The 12962-nt window shown below is 36.4% G+C and overlaps 1 protein-coding gene across 2 annotated transcripts in view; it reads left to right on the top strand.

Moving 5' to 3' along the window:
- Positions 1 to 371: 371 nt before the first annotated feature.
- LOC149543610 (uncharacterized) overlaps positions 372 to 12962 on the top strand; it is a 139911-nt gene continuing 127320 nt past the window's right edge. For both annotated transcript variants that reach the window (XM_089796307.1, XM_089796306.1), the window contains exons 1-3: positions 372 to 541; positions 676 to 783; positions 936 to 1034. In XM_089796307.1, the coding sequence (XP_089652433.1) occupies positions 512 to 541; positions 676 to 783; positions 936 to 1034 (237 nt within the window). In that variant the 5' untranslated portion in view covers positions 372 to 511. The remainder of the gene's footprint in view (positions 542 to 675; positions 784 to 935; positions 1035 to 12962) is intronic.

Here is a 12962-nt window from a genome sequence, read left to right as displayed (position 1 = left end):
ATAAACTCTATTATTGCACCTTATTTTGGTGCAATTGCTAATATAGCCTCTTCTTTAGTGTATACCTATTTACTTGTATAAAATTAGTTATATACTTTAATTGTCAATTTTTTTTTAATAAGTTTTCTTTACAATGGGCGAATAAAGAATTACAAATTCCAAGATTTTTATTAGCATACCAAAAAAGGAAAGCTTTGTTATTATTGCCGTAGAAGTCACCAAATTATCGCTACTGAATGGAAAGCTTTGTGAGAGAAATCAATACTCACAAAGCCCCACTTCTAAGCCTGAATGGCTAGAGTCCAAAAGTTGTTACCGGGAATTCAGCTGACAGCTAAACATAAATAGCTAACGAGTCGTCTTAAATGGTTGCCACCTTGAAGTTTCAAGTGCATGGGGAAATTTTCCCTCATGTGAATAGCAGTGGGATAACTATATTAAGACTGGCATCTGGCTTTGCTATGTCAACTACAACGCATCGGAATGTTGCATAGTTTGTGCAATACCGACAATGCCAATCACTACCAGGCGACACAAGCGGGTACTCATGATTTTTGGTGATATTAAATTTGTAATGGACGCTGAATTTGCTAAAGAATTGTCTGAAAATATGTAATATGTAATTTGCTAAAGAATTGTCTGGAAAATATGTAATTTCTTTTGAATGTTTTGCAGAATGGAGTCCGAGAGCACAAGAAACGCACGGAAGTTGCAGTGCAGGCCATTCTTCCTCTCGGGTTTAGCAGAGATCTCATTTCCGATACCATCCAGCATCTTCTTCAAGTAATGGCTGTTGTTTTAGACGTTCCTTAGATAAAAACCCAACTCTAGTATATTATAGCCTGTATTGAAGATTTGGAAATCTTTAATTCAGTTTTCAATTGTGCCTGTGTTTTGAGAAATGAGTTATGATTGGGGTGTGTGCGCGCGCTTAGGTATATGGTGGACAGGAGAGCTGGCCATTTATTGAAGAAGAAACATACAAGCTTGTTATTGAAAGCATTTTGAGGAAAGACGAAACCTGCTTTCCCAAGGTTAGTAGCTTCATATCTTTGCCCTTTTTTTCTCGTCCCTTGAAAGGAGAAAGCAAGGGTGGAGTCATTTCTTTTTCCTTCCAAATACGAGGGAAAATTCTGATTAGACACGAGAGTTTGCAGGTCATATTTTAGCTAAAAATAAAATCTCCAGCCTGGCAAAGTAATATGTGCTGTCGTTGTTGCATTTGTTAACGTTATAAAAGCAAAATATGTTGAAAACTTGGTAGTTTATAATGAGTAGATAAAAATTTCCGTAGACCTAGTTTTACAAGTTTATGACGAGTACCAGATTTTAGAAGTTTATGGTAAAGAGATTCTTTTTTTCAGTAATCGTTCAATGTGTAAGAGGAATCCGGAATCCTTGGAACAAAACAAACTAGCTTCTGGACTGCAACAAACTAAGTTACATCTCTCCTGGCCTTCCCACTCTTTGCAGGAGATGTCTTGGGCGACCACGAATCATCCCTTAGTGTTTATTTATGCTTCAAAGGGAAGCCTCCTGGTTTAAAAGTTAAAAATACAACAGGGAAATGCAATTCCCATGCTCCGAAAGGTCAGAAGATTTCATCCAAGTTAGTTTTAGGCGCTCAAACAAATGAACAAGCAAGAAATTCAGTGGGATTTTAAGCATTAAATGAGGAGAAGAGATTGCGATTTCTGTCAGCATAAATTTCTACACAAAATTATCTCAGTAGAGGACAGCGGAAAGGAAAAACTTTAATTCGTTTAAAATCACCACATGATTGTCCATATTAATTTTAATTAAATTACTTAATTTTATATGCTCCATTTTTACTCAACATACCATGCATCTTTTTACCCACTATACTGATTGTCAATGGCGTCCCCTATGATATACTGATACCACAATATGCCTGGAAGTGAGTGCGTGCAAATTTATGGGGTAGATTGCTAGCAAGGATGCAATTACTAACTTTTTAGTCAGGCAATCCATCACTTTTCCATTGAATGGCAGGGTGATTTCTCTGACTTTCTGCAGTATCCAATTATAGGAATTAGAGCTAATATGAACTCGTAAAATAAGAGCATAATGAGAAAGGTCATTGCTATGATAATGCACATTATCAGAAACTGAAGGAGTCTTGATCATGCATAAGAGTTGCTTGGACCTAGCAAATTAGTCCATGGGTTTTTGGCTCTGGAACCACCCCTTATGTTACCCACCCTGTTGCAGCCTTGCTGATTTTACAACGACAAGTCTCAAGTTTATATATGCTGTTGATTTTCTGGCAGAAAGTGCACGAGACCACTTTATTTGACTCCAAAATACAGCAAACTGCATTGTTGTCAAATATCATGCAATAATCTTTCATTTAGAAGTTGAAGCTACTAGCAGAAAATGGTACTATAGAAGATCTTGTCTATATTTTCTAAATGCTATATATTGTTCCTGTAAGCCTTTTCCTAGCACCTGATGAATTGAAAAGGGATGCTTTTTCTGTAGATAGATAACATCGGAGAAAGCTTTGCTAAGAGTATTGAAAGCACTCAATCTGTAGACAAAAGGAACCTTGATGTACTGCTTACTTTGTCTTGAAAAAAACACATAATATGTGATGTCATAGCATGCAGTGAGTTTTGAACACACCACGAGACTGAGAGGTGCAGTGAATTAGTCTTGAACAAAACTTAGACTTTGTTTGTGACAAACACTTATCTTCATCTAACTAGCCATCAATGAAAGATATACACACATACACATGAACAACAGATTTTACATGAAAACTTCAACGGGGCTGAATTCAAAAACCACACTAAGAACCATTCAATTTATGACTAACTTGAATCAAATGTTTTAGGATAAAGGCCAAGGAACTCATTGCCCTTGAAATGATTTTGTGGACTAAGGTGCACTACTTTAGGGCAAGTGACAAAAACTTGCAAATCACTGAAGTTCACTTTCTTCAGGGCAAGATACAAGACTGTACAAGCTGCCAAATGAACTCAATGGCTTCAAGCGGGGCACAAGGAAACAATGAATTGAAAAGATGTAGGATCCTTGATCATGCCAAGCATTCACTGCCTCAAACTCTATTAACTCTGAAATTTTGTATTAATTCACACATCTGCTCTTCTACATTTGCATCAGATTGACTTCACATTCAATCCACACTCAATCCATACTCAACTCAAACATCTGCTCGCACATCTTCTCTTCTACATTCGCATCAGATTGACTTTACATTCAATCCACACTCAATCCATACTTAACTCAAACATCTGCTCGCTTTTATATATCAACTTGATCTTGAAAACTCAACTAGGTTGGCCATGGTAAGGATAAGTAGCATTTATACAAAGTCAGCTACCAGGAATATTTTCACTCAATGCAGTTCACCCTAGGAGATAAAGGGGACCCAAGTACATCATAACATGCCTCCCATAATTGAATAATCCAAAGCACACACAACACAACATCCTCCATTAGTAGCATCAAACATAACGTGTAGCAATGCATTAAATACGTTAGCGGGTCTCCTCAAAAGCATTCTTTGGTGCACAATTCATAATGCGACTCTAATCACAACATGATAGGATCCATATCAACCTCTTAGCTCTTCCTTTAAAGCATATCTAGACCAAAAGCCATTTAATCAAATCAACATTATCCACCAAGTTGGCCAGTGACCAACACAAAGAATGATTCAAAATGCAAAACAACATTTCTTCACTTGTTGTGCAAACTAACATAAGCTATATGAACTAGAAACCCCAATGCGAAGCATTCTTTGAACTAGTCTTGACAACTAACTTGATTGTTAGCAAATAGCCAACACATTTTAAACCTCTATATTATTGTGGACCTAAAAGTTAGGATAAAACCATGGACATAAATAAAAATTACATGCAAATATAAACGATAACAAAAAATAATAGATCGCACAAAAGAGAACACAAGACACCAAGATTTAACGTGGTTCACCCAATCCTTGGGCTACGTCCACCAAACAACAAGTCCAATATTATTACAATCCAATGATTACGACCTGATTACACTCCATAATCCTTTACAGCTCAATACTACCGCAAGAAGCAATTTTCGCATCACCCGCAATAAAACAATCCCCAACCCTAAGCCCTTTTATACAAGTATTTTTGTTGCTTTAGGGTTAAAATTAGTTACAAAATGTCGGCTATAAAATGCCGATATAGTAGCCCCAAATTTTTTTTTCGAGGTTTCGCCCCCGAACCCCAGATGGTTGTGGCCTAACGACCCCGGTTGTATTGGGGGCTATTGCCTCCAAACCCTTGCTCGGGGCCCAGCCCAACCCCGAACCCCACCAAGGAATTATGGACTATGTACAGTACTTCCCTAATCAATCACCACAATCTAACAACATGATGGTACGATGTTCATAGACCATACTTATCAACTCAAGATTTGTAAGCCTCCAATTTCTTATGTAGAGCAACACAAAAGATTCTCCCATAAGGATTCCACATACTCTTTCTTGCATATTATAACTTCCCACACTGTCACCTTCTGGATACAACACATGTTGACCATTTATCACTTCTAGAGATTAGAATGACATTTGAACACTCAATTTTAAACCTCTATCAACATCCACACATTAGGCATCATCTCACTTCATTAGGTTGACATCAATGCAAACAAATAGTTGACATCAACAACTATAATATCCCTGTCATTAAATAAAATAAATTAATAACTTAATTTGGGGTCCTCATTGATTTTTGTATATCTTAGGCCCATCTATATTTTTTGTAGGTGTTAGTGTTTGACATGTGATGTTTTGGCACTTTGTTTCTCCCTTGGGAATTTTCCTTCGACAGGGTATATATGTCCGTCGGATTAGTTGTTGTAGGTATGTGTGAATTTGGATTATTTAATTTGTATTGTGAATTCCAGTTGGAGTTTAGTACTATTCACCATTTCGGAATTGGAAAATCTTCCCTACTTGGCTATTACAGTTTCGATGGGATTCAACCCTCACCCTATCTTGTCTTTGTATTACTTTGCTTCAGATCTGGCTTATCTGGAGCACCATCTTTGTCTACAAATATAATTGGTGACTATCTATGTTTGATATCTTTTCTTGTCTGGTATATATTTTGCACAATTGGTGTTCTACTATCATCTTATCTGGCAAACGACATTGGAATTTGCTCATTAATAAATAGTACCAACTGCATGACATGCAAATCTGACACCTTCCGAAGAGCTGCAAATCTGATAACTTTTTAAAGAGCTGATTTGAAACAAGTATGAGCACGGGCAACAATCTTCGAACACCTCCGTACGACATCCCTGTTGCACTGTATCCCCTCCAGATCGAGTTCTCCTTCGGGCTAAGTTTCCCTTTGGATTGAGATCTCCTTGGGATCGAGTTTTCCTTTGGATCGAGATTTCCTTCAGATTGAATTCCCCTTCGGATCAAGTTTTGGATCGAGTTCTCCTTCAGGAGTTTCTCTTTGGATAAGGATCTCCTTCGGACTGAGTTTCCCTTTGGATTGAGATTTCCTTTGGATCAGATTCCCTTCGAATCGAGTTCCCCTTTGGATTGAGTTCTTCTTTGGGTCGAGTTTCCTTTTGGATCGAGATCTCCTTCAGATCGAGTTTCCTTTCAGATTGGGATTCGCCTTCGGATTGAGTTCTCCTTCGGGTCAAGATCCCCTTTGAAACGAGATTCCCTTTAGATTGAGATCTCCTTTGGTTCGAGATCCCCTTCGGACAGAGATGCCTACGACTAAGATCATCTTGGGAACATTACAGTGGTATTAGAGTTAGTGATTCTACTAGCTTGTGGAAGTGAATGCAAGTTTATACTCGATGGAGAAGGTGAGACCACCTTGTTGGTAGAGTGATGTCCTAGATCCTATGATTGAACTCATGAATCTTTTAAGAGAGCTCAGCAGAAACCAAATGTAGATCAATGAAACCCAAAGGCTTATGTAGGAAACTTTACAAAAATTGGCAAAGGGAAAGACAATGGGAGAACAAAATTGGCATAGCAACGACTCTGTTACGGGAAGGACAGAGCCTCAATCCTCTCGCTCTCGACCTTCAATACTTGTTGTCCTTCATTTTCTTGCTAGGCTGTTGTGTTAGTAGTGGCGTTATAGAGTTTTAGCATGGGCATAAGTTTGAAAAGAATATGTTTTTGTTTGGGTTGAAGCAAGCATTTGGCTTAGTTAGGGAGATGGGAAAAAAATTGGGAGTGATGCTAGAAGAAGAGCTAAATTCGGCTAAGTATAAATCTCATCTTGGCTGAGATGTGTTCAACTACCCAAGTAAAAGTTGTCCTAGCTTGGCCGAGACATGTTTCACTACCCAAGTAAAAGTTATCTCAGCTTGGCCGGGATGTGTTTCGCTACCTAAGTAAATGTTGTCTCAGCTTGGTCGAGACATGTTCAGCAACCCAAGTAAAAGTTGTCCCAGCTTGGCTGAGACATGTTTCACTAATCAAGTAAAAGTTATCTCAACTTGGCCGGGATGTGTTTCGCTACCCAAGTAAATGTTGTCTTAGCTTTGTCGAGATGTGTTTCGCTACCCAAGTAAATGTTGTCTCAGCTTGGCTGGCACATGTTTTGCTACCCGAGTAAATGTTGTCTCAGCTTGGGTGAGATGTGTTCCACTACCCAAGTAAAGTTGTCTCAGCTTGGCCAAGACGTGTTTCACTACCCAAGTAAAAGTTGTCTTAGCTTAACCGAGACATGTTTGGCTACCCAAGTAAATGTTGTTTCATCTAGAGTTGGAACTTGATTCTACTTTGTTAATTTTGTGTCATCTTAGAGCAAGGATCTTTGAACCTTTAAATGGGAGGTGGAGCCTAGAGGTTTGTTGCAAATGTGTGTGGCATTTTTTTAATATGGCATTGGGCCAAAAACTCAAGGCAAAACAACCTTAGAAAATAATGTATGAGCATGGGGGATTGCCTTGAATTAAATATTTCTAAAGAAATTAATTTCGAAGTTGAGGTAAGACCCATTTGTTAAAGTAAAAAAAATAAAAAAATTTGAGGAGAGAAAATGACGAAAATCAGAAAAAAGGGGTTTAAATTAAGATGAGATTTAAATTTATCTCGATTTTGGAAAATATGGATTGGTTTTAAATGAATGAATTAATTCATCCATTGTTGCATTGAAATATCCAAATGGCATCAATTTTAATAAGAAGAAATTTAATTTAATGGAAAACAAATCATAATTAGTAATATTTACATATTTTCAAATTTAATTTGCATTACCCCATTAAATTATATTTTGAAAATTAAAATGGCAAGTTTGTGATGATTTTCTAAATTTAATTGTAATTATTATTTAATTTTTGATAATTATTTACAAGTGGTTGTTTGCCTTGCAGGACAAGGAACACATTTCCCAAAATGATGAGGTGACGTTGTCTACAATAGGTTTTTTTTGTCATGGATCCACGTATCATTCATCCTTCTCAAGTTATGGATTTGAATTTTCTCATTGGTTAGTGGGGGCATTGTGATTTTCTAATTGACCCACAAGGTGGTGTTTAATTGTAATTTAGTGAGCATTTAATATTTGTAGCAGGTGGTTATGAAACCCTAAATTAGGGCTCATGTGGATTAATCCAAGCCCTTGATTTCAAATCAATCTTCGCCATCTGTTGTATTTGAGCTCCCTATATAAGGAGCGCTACGCTCGTTTGTAAAGGGGGGACTTTTTGGAGAATTGTTGCTATATAATACCAAATTTTCTCTACTTTTCATTGTTGTACCTTGCATGGTGAATTGTTGTGATTAAGTTTGCATTAGTACATGGTGATCCATATTTCCTCACTTAGTTTAGGATTTTGTTTCATGTTGTTTAGAGGTAGTTTGGTTGAATAGAAGTTGTTGTGGATGTTCACTTGCATTACTCGAACAAATTTGGGCCACTAGCCTCTTATGGATTGTAAGAGTGCCTTGCATAGTGAGCTGATGAAAACACTTAACTTCAATTGATGTTCAATCTTTGGTTTGCATCTAGATGATGGGATTGGAGAGAGGATATTGATGTGAAAATCATTTGTGCATTCCTTAGAAGCTTGCACTAGATGGGTGGAGTCCGTAGTGAGATTGCATCTAGTAGAGTCCAAGTTCATCCATATGATTCCTTGCATTCCTAGTTAGAGGTAGAAGTAGAACTCTAAGCTGGAGTTGAAGTGGAAGTTAGAACTTATATTTTCATTGCACATTGTAAAGCCAAACCTTTAGAAGTGCAAGAGTTGATGTTCATTGAATGAATAGCGTAAGTCCCTTTGTGATAACTAGCATATCACATCATAAAACTAAGTGAAGTCCACAATAGAAGGAACCTTGAAGTCATTTCATGATCTTACTTTTCAAGCTTAGCATGAGAGATGACATTATATCAAGAGAGGATTGAGTGTTTTGTGTTTCTCCTTGAAACATTAATTATGCAATTCTACATGTTGTAGCGGAACAAAATTCACATTAACAGGACATAAGCACCACATAGAGAAAGAGAGCCCACTTTTCAGGAAATACAAGAACAACTTTGAGAAGATTGGAGGAACGCGAATATGGAAGTTGATATATCCTACAAAGACTATGTTGATGTGATGTGATATCCTACAATATAGAAAATGCATATTAAAACATGTTAGAAGTATTGAACTAATTAGATATTAGTCTAAATAATACCCTTTACTAATTGCTCCTAATCCCTCAAGAGAAACTCTTCTTAAATCACCTAACCCTATAGTGAGAATTACTTCTCGATTAGGCAATCATCATATAAAAAGCGCCTTTCTAAGGCCTCTTTGGGATCTTTGATTACATTTTTTACAACACTACTTGGTAGAGATCCCACCTCTAACCAAGCCTCTTTAACTCTAACATATGCATATGTTTAACCGCTACAATATATATTGTCTCTAAGAGATTCTCTACAAATCTCTCTCTGGGTTCTTATTTGGAATCTCGACATTCAATTAAGAATACCCTCTAGTCTTTAAGTTCTCTTTATGAGAAACTTGATATTCATAATGGATGTCCTCTACCAAGATTAACTTGGTCTCTATAAGAACTATAAAGTTCTTATCTCATTTAAGATTATCTATCCCAAATTGATAATTTCTCTAATTGCCAAATTCATAATCATGGTAAAATACACCTCTATATCTTTTATTTAGAATTGTATTCTTTCCAATAATATTACTCTGTTCACTGCGTTGACTTAGGAAGTGAGCCCCCCCCATCTCTGTGCTGGTTATTATCTCTTCACTGATACACACACACACACACACACACACACACTACCTTAATATTCGGTGGCTGGGATGTTCATTGTTTTTCTATTTGTTTAGATGCACATTCTTCCTCAAAGCTCAATATTGGTTTTACTATCTTCTTATCTATTTTTGTACTCATTGTTGGCTGAATTGTCCTTTAGAGATCATTGTCATTCTTTAGGTGTAATTTATTATTATTTCTAGTCCCAACTTCACTCTTTGTCCCCCGTTTAATATTTCTTATTTATGCCTTTGTTTCCTCTTTTATCGCTCTTTGTTCTGTATACATCTTATCACTGAGTTCTTTTCTTTTATTTTCTATCGCTCCAGGTGATTTAACACTTATATTTTTTCTTACTGTCTAATGCTATTAGTACTCCAAATGATAATTCTAGATGTGGACGTAGAGTCCTGTGATATTACATAGTGCCATCATATTTGATGGATATATTTTTTAATCATGTTATAATCCACTACGATGGGGTTAGAAGAAATTATAGATGTCGAGCTAAGTGCCAATGTTAGAGCTTGAACCGTTATCAATATTGCTTGCCTTGTAGTGTTTTACTTATGTTGATTTTGCAATGTCCTATAAGGCTATTCTTCCAATTCAAATGAATCCAAATGTCTCTTACTAGATGATATTAAGACATTCTTCTGATGGCTATTTGCATCCCTTGTTTTTTGAATATCAAATATGTTTGCCCCAATCATATAACTCTTTCTTCCGTATTCCTTCTGCCTAATAGAATTGAAAGATGAAGTTGATTATCTATATTCTATTCCAAAATGTTCTATGATGCCAAGGAGTGCATTCTCTATCCCAATGTGTTGTTGGTTTGTATTCTTGTATGGACTCCTCTTGCTAAATCGTTCTCTATCAAAGTTACGCTGAATCTCTGAGTAGTCTATTATGGTCAATCCTTATGTTGCACGGCTGGGATGTCTTGCCATTTTTTTTTATAGTTGTTTGGCACAATAGTTACATGGTATTCGATTCCACTAACAGTTACAAATTCCTGACCCATTTTGTATATGTTCTGTCTCTTCTTCTTATTTTACTGAAGACCACCTGTGTTATTGTAAGTTCTTTTCCTTATATGTGCACTGAATATCTAAGTTCGGTCTGCAACTCCGGTTATTGCTTCTCCTCTTCTGACAGTTTATTCGTAGAGTTCCAATTGTAAGATATTGTTTATATTTTTATAAATCCCCTATCAATGACTGTACCTTGTTTCCTCTTTTATTTTTCCTCATTGACACTTTCACTCATCTTTCTCATTAGAGATATGAAATCTAAACATCCTTCTTTGTTGACCGGTGCACATTGGTAAAAAGATGGCCAGTATCCCATTGAAAATGAATACTTGAAGTTTGTATCTTTCCTTTGATGTCGATAAAGAGATTCCCCCCTCATTTGATCTATTTTTTTTCCCCTATCCTTTTTTTTCGTCATTAATATTATCCCTCTCCTTATATATGTTGAGAGAGAGTGGTCACAACCATCTATCAGATCATTTTGTTATATATTTGATCTCAATTCCATTTATTTATATTAGGTTGTAATTATATTGAAATATTTCATACAAATTTAATATATATTTCAATGGTATAATTCCAACTTATTATAATATTTTCTTTTTTTTGTATTCTAACGAATTGATACATTTCATTTATTCATTTTAATTTTAATTGTTATATTAGACAAATATTCTAATAATATTATTTATTTATTTACTAATAAGATATTTAATATATTATATCATAATATTATATTCATCTATATATTATTTATATTTAATTTCTTTAAGATATTTTATTGTTTATTATTAAATCCTACTCTAAAGAAGGGGACATTGCACTTGATCTAAGAAGAATGAGATACTTAGGTAGGGGAAATTGTGGTTATTTTAATGATGATTTCAGAAGAAAATAAAAAAAGTAAACTTATCACAATTTGATGGATCTGCAACCATCACTGCATACGCATGGGTTCTGAAGGCAGACATCTCTTTTAAGCTCAACCCGATTTCTGAAGAGGAAGCAATCAAGTTTGTAATGTTCCATCTAGAAGGAGTGGTGCAAGAGTGATGGCACCATGGATTGATCACTCTCAGTCACGACCAAGTAACCTCTTATGTCGAGTTCACTGAGAGACTCATCGACCATTTCAATGGGAAGGATCCCAAACTAAACTTTGACTATTTTGATGGGAAGGATCCTGAACTAAACTTAAAAGATCTAGTACAACTAAGGCAGACATGTACAGTAGACAATTACATCATAGAGTTCCAAAAGCTATTAATACTAGTCACAACTATTAATACTAGTCATAGACATCTCTGAGAGACATCGAATCGTGTTATTCAGGGATGGGCTGAGGGAGCCTTTGAGAGGTTGGATCAAAGGTTTCAACCCTTGCACACTCAACGAAGCTATTAAGAAGGTGCATGACATGACCGCATCTTCCTCCAAAACCCACGTAGCCACGCCAACACCTTGTCCACAACAAGGCAAAGACAAGGAGCCAATTCAGAAAAAATCTCTGTTCGATGAAGACTCTTGGCAAGAGTTCCGGAGGAAAAAGTTTTGTTTCACCTATAAGGAGCCATGGGGAGCAGGTCATCGCTGCCTTGGGAAGGGAAAGATTCTTTATATTGAGGTGTTTCCTGATGACGACGAAGGACAAGTATCTAAAATAACTGGTGAAGAAATTAACTAGGAAGAGAGAATAAATGCCCTCATACAAAAAGGGGGTTCCATTGCTACCCTTACTACAACAGCTGGAAGTAGTACCTTTAGGGGTCGTGGCACACTTCACACAAAATGAGTCACAGTCATGATTGATAGTGGCATCACACTCAATTTCATTAATTCATCATTGGTCACTAGGAAGGGCTTGCACACAGTAAAGCATGGAGGATTTCAGGTTAAGGTTGCTAGAGGAACCTTGTTACCCTACACTCATGTGATCCCATGCTAAACATTTCCATGGGAAAATATACTTTGACAGACAATTTCTTTGTCATAGATTTGGTTGACACTAATATCATATTGGGCATCCAGTGCATGGAGAGCCTTGATCAGTACACCCAAAGCTTCAAGAGGATGGACTTTTTGTTAAAGAGGGATGGGAAGAAGGTGCTGTTAAGAGGAATGTCATATACAGGACCGAGGGAAGTCACAGTAAAGATGAAGGCCATTTTAAAACATGATATGATCCTAGAATTTAACTTTGATGATGTAGTGGCAAGTAAAAACATGACAGTCAACACTTTACCCCATTCCTTGGATGATTGGCGGGCCTATCTCTTAGTCGAGTACTCCAAGAACACTTTTGCATATTAGCTTATGGATGGATATATACATGATGAAAGATACAAAGTTATTGATGATATCATTTACTACAACGATAAGATCTACTTGGTGCCTAAGTCCGAACTGAAAAAGCTGATTACAAAAGGTTTCTCAGAATTGGATTTATAATTGCTTGAGGACAAGCAATTTTTGGGACAAGAGGACTGTAATATACTAGTCATTAAATAAAATAAATTAATAACTTTATTTGGGGTCTATTGTGAGGTTTTCACACCATCGCCCCAAATTTTTTTGAGAACCCCCATTTTTCGAGCAAGCCTTGGCAATTTTTGTGGTATTGGAAATTTTTTGGT

Source organism: Cupressus sempervirens, chromosome 8 (assembly GCF_028749045.1).
Source record: "Cupressus sempervirens isolate cs-2001-9-10 chromosome 8, ASM2874904v1, whole genome shotgun sequence".
Classification (NCBI taxonomy): Eukaryota; Viridiplantae; Streptophyta; class Pinopsida; order Cupressales; family Cupressaceae; genus Cupressus; species Cupressus sempervirens.
The sequence above is the reverse complement of the archived record's forward strand: the minus strand, read 5'-3'. Positions and strand labels throughout refer to the sequence as shown.